Genomic DNA, 21,450 nt, shown 5'->3' on the forward strand with positions numbered 1-21,450 from the left:
TCTCTAAGAGTGTTGAAAGCTCCCAATAGCACAGTGAGTTCCATCATTATGAAATGGAAAGAATATGAAATGAAACTACACAGACTCTTCCGAGAGCTGGCCATCCAACAAAACTGAGCAACTGGGAAAGAAGGGCCTTGGTCACAGAGATTACCAAGAACCCAATGACCACTGTGATGGAACTACAGAGTTCCTTGGCTGAGATGGGAGAACCTGCCAGAGGACAACAATCTCTGCAGCACTTCATAAATCTAGGCTTTATAGGAGAGTGGCCTTGCAGAAGCCACTGCTGAGAAAAAGGCACATGACAGCACACCAAGAGTTTACAACAAGGCACGTGAAAAACTGAGAGCATGAGGCAAAATAATCTGTGGTCTGCTGAAATGAAAATTTAACTATTTGGCCAAAATACAAAGCTCCATGTCTGGTGGAAACTGAGCACTGCACATCAGCAATCAAACACCATCACTACTCTGAAGTATGGTGGTGGCAGCATCATGTCATGGGGATATTTTTCAGTGGTCGGGATTCGGAGATTTGCAATGATTGAGGGAACAATGAATGGATCTAAATACAGGCAAATCCTTGAGGAGAACTGACTTCAGAATGCGAAAGACCTTAGACTGTAGCGAAGATTTACATTCCAACAGGACAATGACCCCAAGCATCCAGCCAAAGCAACAATGGAATGGCTTCAGAACAAGAATGTGAAAGTCCTTGAGTGGCCCAGCCAAAGCTCAGACTTGAATCCCATTGAGAATCTGTGAAAAGCTGAAGATTGATATTCACTGATGCCTCCCATCCAACTTAACAAAGCTAAAGCAAATCTGCAAGGAAGAATGTGAGAAAATCCCCAAATCCAGATGGGCAAAGCTGATATACACATACCCAAGAAGAATTGAAGCTGTACTCACTACCAAAGGCTCTTCTACAAATTGTTTGTTTGGCACAAAGGCACAAAATTGGGTGTTTGGGTTAATCTAAACACCCCTTTTGAAGATAATTAACGGCAGGATTTAATTATCCTTTATCATGGCTCATTCTTGGTCACCTCATTGTCCCTCGCTGCGGTCTTAATTTGCCTTATATTTTGGCCTGTAAAACAATGCCTTGATTTGGAACAGGCCGCAATGGTTTCTTAATGATACATTGTTTTGTTTCACTCTCCTCACTCATATCATCAAATATGCCTGATGTTGGCTTAATGGTTAGGTTGGCGGGCTTGCGATCCTAGGTGTCCTGAGTTCAAATCCCGCTCAGCCTTTGAATTAATACCAGGTGGAGTTGACTCAGCCTGTCATCCTTCCGAGGTCAGCAAATGAGTCACAGCTTGCTGGGATGATTGAGCCATTCGAGTATTCTGCGTCAGAGTGGCGACCCATCCAGGATTGTGTCCAATTGCCCAGAAAACTGCCTCGGCAGCACCGATGCTCTGGACAGAGTATGGTCCCAATTGGTGGGTGAGGTTGGAGAGGAGACAGTAGAAGACAAAAAGAGGCAGCACTGACTTTACTAGTGACGGGAATAATGTCATAATGATAATGATATTGGCATCATTACAAAGGCACAATAATAATATGAACATTATTGCAAAATAATGACATTAAGAATAATGGTATTAACAATGATAATAATAATAATCATCAGGATAATAAAAAGGCTGAGTCAAAAGAATAATTTGCTAAGCGAGTGTGAAAATATACAATTTTGGCGAATCTGACTGAATACAAATGTAACTCAACAAAGTAGATGTGCACATACATGTGATCCTCCCCACTCGACCACCCCACAGGGAGTGGGTGTCTTTGTCTGTGACTCCATAATAATCAATTACATGCAGTAACTCACGTGATGGCTCAGGGTGGCGAGGAGGACTAGACCTGGGGGAAGAGAATGGGAGAACGAAATTATTACATGTTCATCCATTTCATCATCCCATTTTGATATGTACAATGATTGCATTACAACGTTGAAATGATCATGTGATGAGCTTGGAAACAAATGTGTGTCCACACTCTAAGGAAAGCCAGAAAACAAGGTCTGGTCAAACGCACATTTAGCAAAACAGTGTTTTAAAAAATATTTTTCTGTCTGGGGTGTGGGGGAGATATAGTTGTTGTTTCAAAAATGAACAAACAGCGACATTGAAATCACTTGAAGGTTATGACCGAATTATAGACATTTTAACATTTCTCACCGTTACTCAACGAAGATTTGCCGATCAGAATGAAATTGCCCTCCCTAAATAGCCTAGTGTATGGCGCATTTATGCTTGATTTACATCACACCCTTCTGAGCTAAAGGTCAAGGTCGAACACCTTGAGGAGTACTAAACCACCATTAAGGTTTTTCTATTTTTTTTTTCTGTTGTGCTGACAATGCTTTTGACATTGATCCAATACAAATAAATTGCATAATTTTTCGAGATTGACCAAAAAGGTATCACCCACAAACAGAACATTGGAGCACAATGAAAAAGATAATCCTTGGTCTCTCCCACAACTCATTTTAACAAATCGCCTAAAAAATGTCTGCAGAATTATTCTGGCCTTTGGGCAAAATGATAATGGAGAAATTTTCACCAAATCTTCATTTCAGTGGACGGTTTATCTGGTGCAGTAAGAATCTAAAGAAGCCAAATTATTCACTGCCTCAGACACTTGCTTGTCCATCATCATATACTGGTACTTGCTTGTCCATGACCAATGCCATACGTGACAAATTACTGCGACAGTCCCTCTTAGTAGGCTTGACAGCCCTCCAGACCTGCAAACGGTTCCATCCTGCCAACATGAACCACCATTTGTCAGTTTCTTGGTGACCATTACAAATGTCAATCGCTTGTTCCAGAGAGCCTCAGATCATGTTATTGCCTCAGCAAACTGTCCAATGTGTCCAAACCTATCAGGCTGGTTGAGCAGAGTTCTGATGTATAATGACAGCAAGACCTTCCCATCAGAGTCACCAAATTTGTTGTGTACACATTGAGAATTTGCAAGAGCCACAATAATCACCATAGGTAGTGGAATGGGTGCAAACTGAGCCTGCATTCTCTTTAATCACATACCATTTGCTCGGTGACATCACAACTCGACTGGGTGTTACATGATACAAAAGAAAACCATAATTTGCAAATGCCATTTCAATTACACCACAGTGACTGGACTGACATCGAGCATTGTATCTATCTGCAAATATTTTTAGGAACTTCACAAAAAGATAGGTTTATACAGTGACAAGGATGTGAGTGTTCTTACTCTTCGATGATCTTCGTTCGGCACTCCCTGTGCTTAACCCAATGCATGCTTCCTCAACCCACACCCCTGCTCTCAACCCTCCCCAACCAGCTCCAGAGACATTGAGTTGATAAACTGATACACTGGATCACTGTGGTGTTGGTGTTGGTCGACCAAATGGGCGAAATAGCTACATCCTGCGTTAAAGTTCCTTGTGTTCATTGCATTTCCTTAAAGGCCGAAGCTGCAACAATATGGATAGTTATTGCAGAGCGGCCTCACAAGCAGCTGATATGGTGACTTGGGATGGATTGTTACAAATTACAGATGTTCGACAAAAGAGAGGAATTGCATATATCGTCTCATCTTCTATGGGGTAATGCTATCCCACATGTATAAAGATTACATGGTTACTGAGAGTTTTGTGGCAGATGGTGAGGAGGATTGCGCCATTAAGGTTGGACAAAGTGGAGATAATTTCTGAGGACTTCTGTATATGACTTGTATAAACATTTGTTGACATCCAGATTTTCAGATGCTTGCGCATGGCCGGTAACAGAGACCAAGCAAATCTACCAAGGACAGTTAGAGGCATGTTTGCATGGCCGAAGGTGTGAAAGAGGGGGTGGTCCTCAAACCATATGGTCCACCACCAATAAGTCAGATTATGAATCCGAGTGGTGAAGAGGAAGCATGTGTAGTTGCTGGAAAATTATATGACACATTTAGCAGCATGCAGCTAAAGGCACATTTTGGGAAGAGATGTCTGAGTGAATATATAGCTTGTGTGTAGAACTCGTGCTGATTGTGGTGGCAGAAGTTGAATTCACCATGTTTGGCTTTTGCCACCGAGATATTACTGATCCTTAACTCTCACTTGGCATGTGTTCTGCAGTGGCCAGTATCCATAGTTTATCGTTTCTGGGATAATGATGTACATTGGATGGCAGTTCGGTACAACTCCTGTTAATAACCCACTGGTTGGTTTGTGCCCATCCTGGACTCTCTTCTTCTGTGGTTCATTTGGCACACAGTACACATTGGGTGTGGATATGCTGCCAGTTTCTCAGGGACTTCTCTGCACGTGGATTTTACAGCTTAGAAGAACACAAACTTGTCTGAACATCACATAAACAACAAGAAAAAGAGCAATCAGAGATGACAGACCCTCGCCAGGATTTCTTTTGAGAGGTGTATTTTTTATTGGTTTTAGGGTAAATCCAATATGGCTGCCAAACCATGTGACCGATGACATCATATGTGTGACCCTTTTGTTCCTCATGGACAGGCAGTCATACGTGTAAAGTTTCGTCCCGATCTGTTCATCCACTTCAGAGGTTTTTGAAGGTTTAAAAAAAAAAAAAATGGCTGCCGAATCATGTGACCGATATAATCAATTTTTTTTTCTGTGGACCATTTTATCCCCAGATGACCCTCAAAAATTTTCATACTGATGGGATGTGGAGTTCTACATATGCAATTATGACGTCATAACGAAGGCACTTATGACATCATTAAAAAAATCACTTATTTTCTGTGAGGAGAACTTGCTTTGTGCCAAGTTAAAAATTTTTCCTTGGTATGGTTTCAGAGATATAGAGGTCCAATGTTTTTCCGTTTTTTCAATATGGCTGCCACAACACATGAGCTATGACGTCATAATTATCATTATAACATTTTACAGTAGTCGCACCAATGATAAAAATTTTGTTTCAATCTGACAAGCCGTTGTGGAGAAAAACAGGAAAGTTCTGTGCAGACAGACAGACAGACAAATAAACCAATGTCACCCGCAGGGTGACCCGTATCTTGCCAAAAGGTGACCACGTGTGACTTCTTTAAGGTCACACTGAGGTGAACAGAGCTGCTATCCACCAGGAGCGACTCCTTGAGGAATATCTGCCTACGAGAGATTCCGATGAGAATCGTTCTACAGAGTAACCATGAAAAATATGCGTTTGCCTCATAACGTCACCAAATGACGTCATAATGTCTCAAGCTTTACATATCTAGAAAGCACTCATCGAGGTTTTCAATTTGAGGTACTACACGATATGGTTCCTAAAACTTAAAAATTTGACCTTGGAGTCAAATATGTTTGACCTTAGGCGTTAACCATGAAGGTCAAGGCCAATCGCCACCAGAAATTAATCAGCTGAGCACCAGACCATGAACTATATTCTCATGAAGTTTGAAGACGATCCGATCAAAATTACTCAAAAAATAAGGGTTTCGTCGACTCCCCTGATTTGCGACAAAGTGACCTTGACCTTTGACCTTGACCTTCAAAATTTTATGTGCTGAAAGGGACCTCTATAGGCCTCTGATATGCGAAGTTACAAAAATTTCCAATGACAACTGTGCTCTGCAGAGTGATTTATACGTGATTACAGACAAAAAAAACAAAACATATGAAGGTCAAGGCCAATCACCACCAAAAATTAATCAGCTGAGGGCCAGACCATGAACTATATTCCCATGAAGTTTGAAGACCATCCGATCAAAATTACTCAAAAAATAAGGGTTTCGTCGACTCCCCTGATTTGCGACAAAGTGACCTTGACCTTTGACCTTGACCTTCAAAATTTTATGCGCTGAAAGGGACCTCTAGAGGCCTCTGATATGCGAAGTTACAAAAATTTCCAATGATAACTGTGCTCTGCAGAATTTTTTATACGTCATTACAGACAAACAAAAAAATAAAAAATTAATTAAAAAAAAAACATAAAAGCTGACTTAACTTCGTTTTGGCAAGATAACAAATGAAAAATCACTCATGGAGTGACAACTTGGCAAAACAGCACAAAGTAGAATGGCACAAGGTAGAGTGCATATCTCTGCCAGGGGGGAATAGTTCACATTTTGTATCCCACTGATGGGCTGGATCTGAAACAAACTCTAATCTGCTTGTTCTTGTCACCTATTCAACTCTTCCACCTTGTTTTGTCACAACTCATCCACAACTTTTTGAGATGTAATGATATATTTAATTTTTGGCCCGATCTAACAATTTTAGTAATCAGGCCTGTGTTGACCTTAACATTAATTATTAGTTGAATTCAGCAACTTGACATGAAAATGCTCTTCAAATTTCAAGTCAATTGGATGAAAATTGAGGATTTTTGAAAAAAATTCAAATATGAAAATTGACACACACACTGATACGCACGCACGCACGCACACACACTTTTATGAGTGTAAGATATCTCAGTTCAGCCCTATCTCTCATTGGTGAAGTACCACTTTTAAAATTATCGGATCCATTTTCGGATCTCCACCAAATGGAATCAATTCTTCCTTGTCACACACCCAACGTGAACACCAAGTGTCATCTGATTCTGTCCACAACTTTTTGAGATATCCTGCACACAAACAAACAAGATACGCGTTGTTCTTGGCACGATACTTGCAAAATTCACCCCCCCCCCCCCCAAAAAAAGAAGTTGCCATAGATTCATCAAATTGTCCATTTCATAAAGTTTAAAATTGACGATCTTAATCAAAGCTCAGGCCAATCAAATGAAAATTTATGATTTTTCAGACAAAAATTAATGATTTTAGAAGTTTGATCTTGAGTATACCTTTGACCTTTTGATCTCAAACATAGTTGGTTTTCCAATTCAGTGAGGCACTAAGCAAATCCTGGTCAAATTTCAAATCAATTGGAGGAAATGTGAGGATTTTAGAAAATTTGGCTCAAATTGGCCTATTGGCTGATGTAGACCTTTTTGGTCGACCAAATTTTTCAAAACTTCAACGCCTGACCGGCGCAGGATCGGTGACATTAATCTTTGAAAATTTCAGAACGATCGGTTGAGCAGTTTGGGCTGGAGGTGAGCGGACAGACAAACAAACATACACACAAACACACAAACAAACGGAGGTGATCAACATACTTGTCAATTTTTTTATTTTTTTGTCAAGTAACAAACAGACCCAAATGGAGTAACAAAGAGACCCAAACAGACCTCTCCTTTGGTGAGGGTAATGAGACAAAAACATCTAAATTCCCCTTACATTACCTGTACATTATGGATTTTGTATTTTTTTTTTAAATGCTCACCAACCTTTGTGGTTGTGATGATTCTGAAAAAGAAGAATGAAAGCAGAAATCTCAATGCATTATAAAGAAACATGTTTACAAACACAGCAATGGTATAATAGAGTTGAAAGTGAATAAAACACATCGATCTTATAAAGTCAATGGAGCATAAGATTACATGAGCAGGCAACAAATTGAGACTTCTCAAGATCACTCAGTCTTGAAAAAAAGGATGTGAGGTCTTTTAAACTATTTCTATACTTTTTAAAGGTCTTTTAAACTCTTGCTTATTGCGGTTCCGATCACGATATATATATATATATATATATATATATATATATATATATATATATTTCTTATGAGGTGCCATTTTGTCTGAGAGAGCGAGTGGAAAATGTGATTGGTCAAGATGACATAAAATGCCATAATATTTTGTACAAGTGCTGCTAAAAGGAAGGTTTTTGAAAGTGACAAGAATGTGATTTGTGTTCTTCAGTACAAGTATATAACTCCATTAAAATAAAATAAAGCTTTTAAAGGATGCTTGGAAGTTTACCACCATTGATGCAGCATCTTTTACACCACCTTATTTAACAAGTTTCATGAGTTCTTCATGCCTGTTGTTTGTGTACTTTATTGCATCCCTAAAACCAGTAAGTTTCCTATTTGGAATGATTTTCAATTTTGTTTGACTGCCAGACAAGCAGACAGGCTAAAAAAAGTAATCCCTCACTGATCTCTATGCACACACGATCGGGAAGACATTCTGTACAATTTGCTAATTCAAACCCAAAGTACTGCTAAACAGTAAACTGTAGGTTCATGTTTAGATTAATGTTTCAATTCATGTTTTACAATCTTCAAAATATAACAATAAATTGAAATTAATTATTTCCTCGATCATAAACTTGATCTGAAGATAGGCAGACAACCAAAGTGAACCAATTGCTTCACACAGCTTTTCGCTTTGCTCATGTGGGCTAATAACACCAAGTGGTACATAAAATAGCAGTGGCTCGCTGCATTGCTTCACTCACGCAGGTCAAAGGTAATATCCAGTGTTTGGTATATTCTTTACATTATTTCAGATAAATGTATACAAATACTTTCATGGTTGTTAAGTTTATGAAAAAGAATATAAAAAAGTGAGTGGTGATCGGCTTGTTCTTGTCACCAAGCCAACTCAACCACCAAGTTTTGTCATAATCTGTCCACATCTTTTTGAAATATCGTACTACATCTCGTTTTGGGACCCATCCTCTCAATGGTGAAGAATAACCTAACAATATATAAAAGATTCTCATATTCGGATCCGGATCTTCAACAAAATCTAATCAATTTGTCCTTGTCACACCCAACCTGTGCACCAAATTTCATCCGAAATCATCCACAACCTTTTGAGATATCATGCTCACAGACAGTTGTGAAAACATAACCTCCATCCACTTTTGATGGCGGAGGTGATCATACTAAAATACGTAATTTGGGGTCTGTTGGTCTCTCTTGTGTCTAACCGCGATACAAACGGTCATTATTTATGCAATCTCAACCAAGCTTGACAGGACTAAGGGTCATGCAATAAAGGTTGTAGCGACTTCAATTGCCACCCTCCCCCAAGGGGGTTTCCCACCTTGGGCCAAATACATGTTAAGGTGTATATTCCATGTTAAGATAACTAATCGTGGCATTTTCCAAGGCCGCTTCTAACAGCAAAAGTAACAACAAAAAGAGGAATCAGATTGCAGACCCTCACCAGGACTTGTTTTGCGTGGTATTTGTGTATTGGTGTATTACACAATTAATAATACACACAACAAGAACTGCCACTTTATAACTACTGGCTGTGATGAATGGGCACCAAAACGTCCCGCTTTGATGCAACCCTGCTTTTATTGGACACTTGACCCTGACCCATGACACATTCAATTGAAGAGAATGGGATTAAAATAAATTAAATTCAAATGATCTGGACATGATTTGGTTTTCAGCTGCTACCCCTCTACCCTGAAACCCATACAGGCACAGCCAAGTGAGTCTCATAAAAAAAAAAAAAATCAAAAAGCACCAAGATTTAATCATTTTGTCAAAATAAATAATTTTGACTGCTCGACGATACCTCCAATAAGGTTGAAATTTGAAACATATTCTCCATGACTACGAGATCATGATTGTGAAGTTTCACATCGATCGATGAAGCAGTTCAAGAGAAAGTTTTTTAAATGATTTTCGTTCAATCCAATATTGCTGCCAGACCATGTGATCTATCAATTATTTGTGAACACCCTGACATCCCCAAGACCTGGGTAACAAGTGTGTGAAGTTTCCCCTCAATTTGTCTAGCCGTTCTGGAGAAGAAACATTTTAAAGGTTTTCAGGTAAATGCGATATGGGTGTCAAACCATGTGACCTGTGACATCATAGGGACAGAAAGTTTTGTTCCTCGTGGATAGGTGGTCACACCTGTAAAGTTTCATCTCGATCTGTTCAGCTGTTTCAGAGAAGAAGATTTTTGAAAGTTTTCAAAAAATATACATGGGTGCCGAACCATGTGACCGATGAAGTTTTAAATTTACATTTTCCAACACAATCTATGTGTGGATGACCCTCAATAATTTTCACACTGATTGAATAAAGTGTTGTATTTGTCATATTATAATGTCATCATCATGAAGCTGTTAGCAGGATAGTTACAAGGTTATGGGGAGTACTTGACAACAAACCATATTTTAAACATTTCCATGGAGCGTTTACAGAGAAATAGAGGTCCAAATTTTTCTTTTTTTTAACATGGCGGCCACAACACGTGACCTATGACATCATAATTATCACCAAAAAACAAATCTACATGAGTAGTCGCATACTATTTTGAAAATGTGCCAATTGGACAAAGGATGATCGATTCAATGAATGTAAAAGCCAATAAACCTACCAAAGCAAAACTGAAAAATAATAACTAATCCAAACAATAATAATAGTTTTCCCAGCCTTGAAACCTTAATAATAACTGGAAATAACAACGAGATCCTCCCCTGGCCACTCTCTTAGGGATTTACTAGTGGTTCTAGTAAATAGAAATGAGGCAATATGGTGTTTTCTGCATATGGTATTTTTTCTGAGCATAGGCATTCATTATTTCAACATTTTCAACTTCACACTCACTAATTCCCATGGTAGCGCTGGAAACAACTTCACAAAGGATGAAATGAAGATTCAATATCAAAACCTGTCACAAAATACAGCAGATAAATTAATAATTAATGTAATGTTTCATGTCACCAAAGAGTAATTGGCAAAGAAATAAAAATAATATATATATATATATATATATATATATATATATATATAAAATGTATCCATCCATCCATTGGGACCATACTCTGTGCAGAGCATTGGTGCTGCCGAAGCAGTCTCCTTGGCTATTGGACACAGTTCTGGACAGGTCGCCACTCCGACACATATATGTATATGCAGTCATGCGCCGCTTGACGACGTTACGGCCAACAACGGATCGCATATACGACGGTGGTCCCATAAGATTATAATGGAGCTGAAAAGGTCCCATCACCGAGTGATGTCATAGCCGTCGTAGCGCTGCCAGTCGTATAAAAGTACAGGATAGCACATACAATTCTCACTGGGCTGCATTTAAAATATTTTTTTCAGAGGTCTAGATTTTCTCAACGGACCCTATATGTTTTTTGCATGCTGAATTCAGAAATGTATCTCATTTCGCTCAATCAGGTCAAGTTTTTATGCTATCTCAATTTTAAGGAAAAAAAAAATCAAAATTTTAGTTTTTTCAATTAGCATTTTTTTAATTCAAAATCAGATTTACATTGACAGAAAATGTACAAACGATACATATAATGACACACAAGTACAGTTAATGTGGAAGAAAGTGCCTTCTCAATGACTTTCATTTCAATTTCAGAAAAATAGATAAATCGTTTCTGGCAACACCCAACTTCAGTCGCTCCAGCAGTCGCTGTTTTCCTTCGTCTTTTTAATGTTGAATTTCACATTAACGGTACTTGTGCGTTATTATATGTATAGTTTGTACATTTTCTGTCAATGTAAGTCTGATTTTGAATTTTAAAAATGCAAATTTAAAAAACTAAAATTTTGATTTTTTTTTTCCTTAAAATTGAGATTATATATATATATATATATATATATATATATATATATATATATATATATATATATATATATATATATATATATATATATATATATATATATACATACACAGTGTATATTGCTCCCGCTGCACCCTCACCACTGCCTGCTCCCGCGGCACCCTCACCACTGCCTGTTCCTGCTGCACCCTCACCACTGCCTGCTCCCGCTACACCCTCACCGCTGCCTTCACCACTGCCTGCTCCTACTGCACCATCACCACTGCTTGCTCCCACTACCTGCTTCTGCTGCACCCTCACCATTGCCTATTCCCAGTACACCCTCACCATTGCCTATTCCCAGTACACCCTCACCACTGCCTGCTCCCACTGCATCACCACCACTGCCTGCTCCTACGGCACCATCATCACTGCCTGCTCCTGCTGCACCATCACCACTGCTTGCTCCTATGGCGCCATCATCACTTCCTGCTCCTGCTGCACCATCACCACTGCCTGCTCCGACAGCACCATCACCACTTCTTGCTCCTGTAGTGTCGTGTCGTGTCGTGTCGTGAGGGTTGTCGAAATCTGTTTATTGCCCGTCCGAATGCACACTACTGCAGACTACACAAAGATGCCTCAAGCGGCGCGAACCCCTATATCCCTTGCAGACACGTGACCACCAAAACCACTCCTCCATGCCTCCACAACGCTCCCCCACACAAAGCGCCCCCAGGCGGTTCATGCTTACACGCCTTCCGGCGAGGTTGCGATGACCTCCCGCGCCCCCGGCCAACAAGCTCCATAAAACGCCCCCGGTCGACAAGCTGGCACATCTCCCTCAGACAGGACCGCGCCAGGTAAACACCCCGAGCCTGCAAGCCCCGCGGCGCCATTGTGGCCGACCTTGGCGAGAACAGAGGTTTGCGCTCCAGGGCGCCAGGCACGTCTGACCTTGGCGAAACCAGGGGTGGGGGTGACGCTGAACAGCGAACCAGCCCCGGCTCCGAGCCGATCTCTGAGTCCCACACCAAAACCGCGCATCCAACCCAAACGAGAAAACCATACACGTCCACACGGACGGTCAGTGCAGCCTGGAGACATATCAGTGTCAGACAACAACAAAAACATTGTCTGCTCCAATGCAACCTCCCCATCACGTACAGCGCGTCCTCCCAGCATAATCCCCACACATGACAGGGTAGCGAACCGTGGACTGCCCCCGCAGCTGGAGATCGGAAAAACCTCTTTATTCGCCACGATCGCCCCCAAGCTCTCCACATCACATCGATCATATCGGACATCCCATCGATTGATCCCAGCCAACCATATTATACTCACACGCGAACTGTCGGCATTTGCTTTAACAACGCTAAATCGAATCACTTGTGTAGCGAGAATCAAATACACCACAACAATTAGTAATTCATGAATCACATCGTGTGCACGCCTCTTGGTTGTCACGACGTTGCGAGGACTTGCTTGTCGTCGATGGTCGCGTTCCGCGAACTTCTTGAACGCGACCGGCTCGCTCCAATCCCCCACTGAAATCGCCTGAACGACACCGGTGTGCACTGTATCATGAGCGTAGCGGGAGCGCGAGAGCCCGTCGCCGCTGGCATGGCTCCCGTTGCCCCAGACCCGCATATCGTCGTCGCCGGAAGCAATGAACGGCAGCCCACGTTGCATCGTCGCGGCTCCTGCCGCCAGAACCTTGCCCTCGGGTCTCGAAGGAGGCACAGGTGCACCTGGAGGCACGAACTCCAAAACAGCAACCTCCTCCCCCTCCCCCGTGCCTGGCCGTCCAAGGCCACCAGCTGACGCCATCCAGTCTAGCCTGAGGCGCGCCAGCCAGTTCCGGCCCAAAAGGGCAGGCCCCTCCCCTCGTACCACAAACAATGAGAGTAGGGCGCTTTGACCTCGGTAGACCACCGAGACGTCTGCCACAGCAAGTGGTGCAATCGCTTCGCCGGTGTACGTGCACAGCGACAAGGTCGTCTTGACCAGGTGAACACCGCGAAGGTCACGAGCAGCCCGCTCGCCCATGACCGACACTGCAGCCCCGGTGTCAACTTGAAACACGATCGGCGCGCCATTCACCTCGACCTCCACTGTTATTGGTCTTGTCACCTCCGGACCAATTGAAAACAGGCTCAACATTGGTTGCATTTCCTGCTCTGGGCCGCCAGGTTCGCTATGCCCTGGCTGCAGGCCGCTTCCCAAGTCGCTGGGGTCGTCCCGCACCTCGCTATTCAAGACCTTCACGGCAGCCCCCGCCATTCGTCACACACGCTTCAGATGTCCCACCTTGTGACAATGCAAACACACGGTGTTCTTATACGGGCACACCCGCCGCAGGTGTGGTCCACCACATCCCCAGCACCCCTGGGTGTCCATCTCGCTCCCCGTGCAGCCGCGCGCGCCCACGGCTCGCACCAAAAGACGTGCGCGTGACCTGGGGCACGTGGGTCATCGCGTGGACCCCGGGATCACCCGACATGCCCCAGCTGGAACCCCCCCATCACGTCGTGGCCGGCGATGGCGCAGACATCTGTGAGCGTCTGCTCGACAGCTGACGCAGTCTCGACCGCTGAGTCGAATGTAACGACGACACTTCGCATTCGCAGAATCGCCGACACCATTTTGGCATCTTGCAGCCCAGAAATAAAGCGATCTCTGAGTCGAGCTGGACACTCTTCTGCCGTGAACTTGCAAACCACGGCCGAATTCTTCACCCGTGCCATGAAATCTGCGACGCGCTCCTCCGCACCCTTCGCGAGGTGATCGAACTGGTACCGAGCCAGCTGCAATGACTTCTCCGACGCCATGTTGGCTTTCATCTTCCCTTCCACGTCTTGAAATGACAGCCCGTCGTCTCTGGGCTTATCCGGCGCTACCAAATCACTTAGTAGCCGATAATGTTCCGTTGATAGCGAGGCGAGCAAGATCGATTTGCGTTTGCTCTCGTCATCTACATCATTCGCATGGAAATAGCACCCCAATTGTTCAGAAAACAACTCGAAGTCGTCTCCGACGAAGACGCGTACTCGACCGTGCGCCGTGCCCCGACCTTCCGCCATCCTCGAGCTGTCCTGCAGTTCACTCGACGGCAGGTGACGGCGAGACGTCTGGCTGCAGGACTCGACCCGCACCGAAGACAGTGCGTGCGGGCGCGCGAAACTCGCGACGCGCTTCCCAGGGCTTCACGCCAGGTAGTCGAACTCGAACCGCGCTGATTTCCCGCTCCAGCGATCCAATCGCTCCGGCCAAAGACCCCAAATCAATACCGATGCAACCCAGGCACCCTGCACACGTCGATTCGAAACAGACTCATCGCCAGTGTAGTGTCCAGAGGGCCGTATGACTAGGATAGTCATGAGGGTTGTCGAACTCTGTTTATTGCCCGTCCGAATGCACACCACTGCAGACTACACAAAGACGCCTCAAGCGGTGCGAACCCCTATATCCCTTGCAGACATGTGACCACCAAAACCACTCCTCCACGCCTCCACAACGATCCCCGCATTGTGCCTCACCCACGTATGCCAGTGCACCACAGCTCCCACTGCACAATCACCACTGCCTGCTCCTGCTGCACCATCACCACTGCCTGCTCCCATTGCACCATCACCACTTCCTGCTCCTGCTGCACCATCACCACTGCCTGCTCCTACGGCACCATCACCACTTCCTGCTCCTGCTGCACCATCACCACTTCCTGCTCCTGCTGCACCATCACCACTGCCTGCTCCTATGGCGCCATCACCACTTCCTGCTCCTGCTGCACCATCACCACTGCCTGCTCCGCCAGCACCATCACTACTTCCTGCTCCTGCTGCACAATCACCACTGCCTGCTCCCATTGCACCATCACCACTTGCTGCTCCTGCTGCATCACCACCACTGCCTGCTCCTGCTGCATCACCACCACTGCCTGCTCCTACGGCACCATCACCACTGCCTGCTCGCATTGCAACATCACCACTTCCTGCTCCCGCTGCACCATCACCACTGCCTGCTCTGACGGCACCATCACCACTTCCTGCTCCTGCTGCACCATCACCACTGCCTGCTCCTACGGCACCATCACCACTTCCTGCTCCTGCTGCACCATCACCACTGCCTGCTCCTACGGCACCATCACCACTGCCTGCTCGCATTGCAACATCACCACTTCCTGCTCCCGCTGCACCATCACCACTGCCTGCTCTGACGGCACCATCACCACTTCCTGCTCCTGCTGCACCATCACCACTGCCTGCTCCTACGGCACCATCACCACTTCCTGCTCCTGCTGCACCATCACCACTTCCTGCTCCCACTGCACCAACACCACTGCCTGCTCCGACGGCACCATCACCACTGCCTGCTCATGCTGCACCATCACCACTGCCTGCTCGCATTGCAACATCACCACTTCCTGCTCCCGCTGCACCATCACCACTGCCTGCTCCTACGGCATCATCACCACTTCCTGCTCCTGCTGCACCATCACTACTGCCTGCTCCGACGGCACCATCATCACTGCCTGCTCATGCTGCACCATCACCACTGCCTGCTCATGCTGCAACATCACCACTGCCTGCTCATGCTGCACCATCACCACTGCCTGCTCCCATAGCACTGTCACCACTTCCAATATCCTAAGCAACCTCACTCCACAATGATAACGTACTATTATCTACAAATTTCTCACATTCTGCGACTTGCTGCAAATTATCAATCCATTCCTTCAACCTTGAAATAACTATCCTCACACTTCCCACAACAGTAAGTACCCGATGCTTCGCCTATTGTTGATGTGGCCGACATTGAGCAACTATCACATTTTATGTACTCCTCTTCCTTTCTCCTTTAGTCTCTATTTATGCCCTTTTTTTACCCCCATACTCCCAAAGCCCCAACTGAATTAAACACTGAACTTAATACTTGGCCTCCCCTTGCTTCTTTCAATAAATGAACACAAATTCCTGCCAAAACTGTTATGAACACAAATACACCTTTATAAATACAGTACCCAGCCCCTAACACAAATCACGACAAGAAAAGACACAAAACACACAAAAAAACACGTGTCTTATTTTGGTCGAGCTTTCACAACCTCATGCCAACAACAGGAAGTGACAACCTCACAATTGCTGGTGTTGTTGTTCAATAGCAAGGCATTTTGAGTTGCCCGGTGAAGCGTGCTGTTTGCTTTACTGATGGATGGGTAGGCAACACATGGACTGATAAAGTTTTGACAACATGTCGTTCAAAAGGTCCAGAAGTGCAGTTTGGAACTATTTTGGGAAGGTCAGAGAAGACAGACCGAAAGTTGCATGCTCACTTTGTTCATTGCTCGTCAGTATAACACATCGAATGTGACAAAACATTTGAAAACACCAGAGAGAGTACATATTGTTGTGGACCGGGGGTCGGTGGCGAGAACGACTGCTAGGTGGGGAAATTTACGCCGTCTCTCACCAGACTCCCTGGAATTGTAGGCCGTCGCTCGGATAACTCCGCGAGGTGGCGGATCGATTAATCGACCGTGAAACGCCACTATCTCGACCACGTGGCTTAGGGTTAATTGTCTAGATCCAATATACCTAACGAACCACGCAGCCTTGGCTACCGGGGATTCACGCCCTGGAATGTCTGGCTGAACCGGATCACTCTACCAGCTACCAACTCCGGCTCGGATGCAGTCGAGCGGGCCTGCCCAGGACGTCCCAGCTATGATGTACCTATTACCGGGGGTGAAACCCCATCTAAACTCGGATACGAACCATGCTGGACCAATATGAGGGACGGAAACAGACTGGGTTCATTTCTAATAAATTTATTTACAGCAAAATCAAAAGACAGAAGAGGCGAGACTTGAACGAATATGCAGGAATTTACAATGATACAAAAACACTTATACAATTCTATTTAAAGACGGGCCCACACGCAGACACACACAAAATGAAAAAAACCCCCAGAGTCTTGATTTGATCCCTCGCAGCCATGAGGATAGACGAGCTGGGGGTCAGAGTTCATGGGTACCTGTCGTCGCAGGAAAGCGTGCTTGGTAATGCGGCACCTTGCGTGGCTAATGGTCGTCGGGGCATGGTCTGGGAGTTCGTGCCATGCTCGTGGCTCATGACGGAACTTGCGTGGCGAATCGTCAGAGCTCCCAAACTCCTCTCCGTGCACGTACCAACCACGACTCTTTCCTCGCACCACCTGACTCAGCGCAAGACACGACTCTTGGTTGTCTCATCTCCGTACACGTCCCGACCACCACTTCTTTTCAGACCCCTGTCCGTGCACGCGCTGACAAAACCTCTTTCCCGTGCAGCCACCGTGACCCAAACTCTGTCGCTCCGTCACCGCAAACAAGCTCTCCCAGCGCCAACGCCAACCACCTCCACCCTCCGAGTCTCCGAGATATACATCTCCTCCCACCACGGGGAGGGGCCTTGGCGAGAATCATCTCGCTGTCCGTCCCTCATTGGCCTACGGCCGCACCCCACCGGGACGGAGCCGTGGCCCTTGCAAGGAGACCCCATATTCTCCATGTGGCCATGTGGCCTCGCTCGCACAGAGCAAGAGGGTCTGCCCTGAAAGGCCCACCGTACAAAAAACATCGTTTGCGGGGCCCGAGGACCGGAACCGTGAGGCCCCCCCCTCTCGGCAAATCAAGGTTCGAGCGGCCAACGGGCGGTGATGGAGTATGATGGGCTGGTTGGGTCGTGCAGATGGGATGACAGATGCAAGATGAGATGTAATAACCGAACCAGCCATCACAAGGCACACATTTAATCCTCCACCTAAACAAAAGGACGGGGTCCTGAAGACACACGTACTTACTGGCATAACTAACTTTGGGACCTGCATGTTATGTTGAGTGTGCATGGTTTCCAGATTCGTAACAATATTAATGATGGTCGAGAATGCAGATTCAAAGAAACGAAAGCATTGGAATGGATAAAAATGTTTTCAGTTATTACAAAGCAATGAATCGCCAGATCATGGCAGGATAGACGAGAGGTACTTACGCTCCCTCTAAGCTGTCTCGCCTGTGTTTGAATCCCGATCCAGCTGTAAACTGTCATCCCGGTGTTTCACAGGCAGCATGATTCATCAATGTGAATAAATATATTGTTGCGGATTCGCGCCCGCCGGCGTGCGGACGGCCACGTAACTCGAATCGCGGCACGTCGCCCACCGGACGGACAATCCAGTCGTGACCCTCTCGGACTAACGCCGGGAACTAGTCACGGGTGGACCTTTCGGTCTCACCACGATCGTGCCAATCGGCCCCCATGTAGGATAGGGTTGCTCGCCAAATTCGACCTACCTAAGTACCCACACGGAGGGTAGACCGGGCGATCGCACCTCGCCGCAGGTCGACTTCGGACACGGGCCACTTTAACGACACGTTCCGTACTATCGGGATAACCGAGCGGTGTTATTCGTCGGCCTCGACGGTTCGATTAATTATCGGGCGTTTTAGCCCACGACCAACCCTTTACGTGAAGCAAGATGGAGATTCAATGAAAGAAAAGACGAAGCGAAGCGGTAAAACAGTTCAACATAACTCACATTTATTTCGCGAAGAACGGGAAGCACACATATACAATTACACCAAAAGCACATGTAAAAGGAGAAGAAACACAATATTACACAAAAAGCAAATATAAAAGAGAAACACAATGCAGAGCTATCCGACTACCGAGCACACGGGAACACTTATACAATTTTACTTCACAGACGGCGCCGACAACATATATTCCCAAAGCAAAAGAAAAGAACCACCCTCAAGGATGAGGGGGTAGGCGGGCCTGGGGCTGAGACCGTGTCGGGCCTACCCGTCTGATGATGAGACGCGGAGCGGCGGTGGCGCCTCAACTCCGCGGGCCTCGCGGACAGTGTCTGGTAGGGGGTGGGAAAGGGGCCCCCTTGTCGCACTATCTCAGCGCGGGGGGGGGGGAACAGGAGGGGGTTGTTGATGCTCGGGGGGGAGGAGGATATCACCCTGTCTCGGGTCCTGCGACGAGCGTCTCCACCTCGACCTCGGTCGCGCCGCCGGCCTCTCCCTCTGCAGCTCCCGGCACCGACGCGAGCACCCCCTCGTCCGCCTTCGCCGTCGCCACCTCTCCACAGCTCCGTCTAATCGCCCTCTCCGTCTCCTCTCTTGGCTCGTCCCAACTCTTCACTCTTGACTTCTCCCCTCCGAACTCACAACTGCCCCCTGTTTGGCGAGCGCGGCCGTTTATATAAGCCCCGTGGCTTCGCTCCTTCACCTTTGACCCTCTGCCTCCGACCCTTCACCTCTCTAACTGGCTCCCCATTGGACCGAGGAAAAGTGGGCGTGAATGCTTTTTGATCCATGAATTTGCATATAGCGTCCTCACTCCAACGCCCTGGAGGCGGGGCCAATTCGCCCCAGCTCGCCGATAGGACGGAACAGAAGTGGGCATGAGTCGTTTTTGATCCGTTTTTCTTCGGAAAGTCTGTGATGTCTCTGAACACGCTGCTCGGTGCGCGCCCCGCACGAGTCCAGCATCGGCACCCACAAGTGGCGTGGGTGATGCGATGGTGGCGAGTTGTGACGGTTAAGGTCGTGGCTGTTGTTGTGAAACGGCGTTGTGGTTGGTGGTTGTTGTGAAGCGGCGTTGTGGTTGGTTGTTGTGAAGCGGCGTTGTGGTTGGTTGTTGTGAAGCGGCGTTGTGGTTGGTGGTTGTTGTTGTGAAGCGGTGTTGTGGTTGGTGGTGGTAGTAATGGCGGCTGGTCCAAAATAAAGATAGTAAAACAAAAACGGCTATCCTGAAGAGTCGCAGCCCGACTGAATGACATTTATTCCCTCGAAACAACGGGTTTGGGCCTAACTACACATATACTTACAGAGATATCTCACCTAAGGGACCTGAATGGTGGTTTGCGAATTTCGTCAACCACAACAATATATATGTATATATATATATATATATATATATATATATATATATATATATATATATATATATATATATATATATATACACACACAGTATCTCTATCTCTTTCCATTCCTTCCACACCTCTCTCCCTCTCTCGCCCTCCACCTCTCTCGCCCTCCACCTCTCTCGCCCTCCACCTCTCTCGCTCCCTCCACCTCTCTCGCTCCCTCCACCTCTCTCGCTCCCTCCACCTCTCTCGCCCTCCCCCTCCCTCGCCCTCCACCACTCTCTCTCCCTCCCCCTCCCTCTCTCCCTCCCCTCCCCCTCTCCCTCCCCTCCCCTCTCCCTCACCCTCCCCTCTCTCTCGCCCTCCCCCTCTCTCTCGCCCTCCCCCTCTCTCTCGCCCTCCCCTCTCTCTCGCCCTCCTCTCTCGCCCTCCCCCTCTCTCTCGCCCTCCACCACTCTCTCTCTCTCGCCCTCCCCCTCTCTCCCTCCCTCCCCTCTCTCCCTCCCCCTCTCTCTCTCTCCCTCCACCTCTCTCACCCTCCCCTCTCTCACCCTCTCCTCTCTCACCCTCCCCTCTCGTAGTATTCCCTCGCTGACAGGTGATATAAGCGAGTAAAATATAATTTGAGTCACAAGATAAGATTTCCTGAAGAGTCTTTCACAACATTTATAAACACGAGTAAATCACACGAAGAATAAAGAAAACATAATCGGGTTTCACTCTTCAACCGACAAAGGTAATAATATTTAAATAACTAAAATGAAGTTTGAGAAATAAAACCCTTACCGACTATTCACCGTTTTCGAGCAGAGCTGGAGTGAGATAATCGAGTGTTGGGGTTTATAAAGCGGTTCGTGAGGTGATGACGGTCAGTTCTGAGAAGTGACGTCATTGTTTCACTTCCCAAAAGTTCCTATATCACACTGGAGGGCGTGCAAGATCAGGGAATGAATTCAGTTGTCAATAATTTATTTATATTTTTCCAATTTTCAGAACAAATCACAAGAGGCAGAAACCCTGATTTATTATTGGGGTTATTGTTCCAGGGAGATGCATTTACACTCACAACTATTCAAATAACAATTACTTTTTGTGCAAATGATGCATGTTTGGTGATTTGCTTCGAAAAACGAGG

General features: G+C 45.9%; 1 protein-coding gene across 1 annotated transcript in view; it reads right to left on the minus strand.

The window, feature by feature from the left end:
* LOC147025456 (interferon-induced protein 44-like) overlaps positions 1-21,180 on the minus strand; it is a 90,953-nt gene extending 69,773 nt beyond the window's left edge. The window contains exons 1-4 of the mRNA XM_085886468.1: positions 21,102-21,180; positions 7,304-7,322; positions 6,546-6,598; positions 1,849-1,880 (exon numbers count right to left, since the gene is read on the minus strand). Of these exons, the coding sequence (XP_085742594.1) occupies positions 1,849-1,880; positions 6,546-6,568 (55 nt within the window). The 5' untranslated portion in view covers positions 6,569-6,598; positions 7,304-7,322; positions 21,102-21,180. The remainder of the gene's footprint in view (positions 1-1,848; positions 1,881-6,545; positions 6,599-7,303; positions 7,323-21,101) is intronic.
* Between the last annotated feature and the right edge of the window lie 270 nt (positions 21,181-21,450).

Source organism: Eptatretus burgeri, chromosome 6, assembly GCF_056783735.1.
Source record: "Eptatretus burgeri isolate ZD-2024b chromosome 6, Ebu_testis_v1, whole genome shotgun sequence".
In the NCBI taxonomy this organism is placed as follows: Eukaryota; Metazoa; Chordata; class Myxini; order Myxiniformes; family Myxinidae; genus Eptatretus; species Eptatretus burgeri.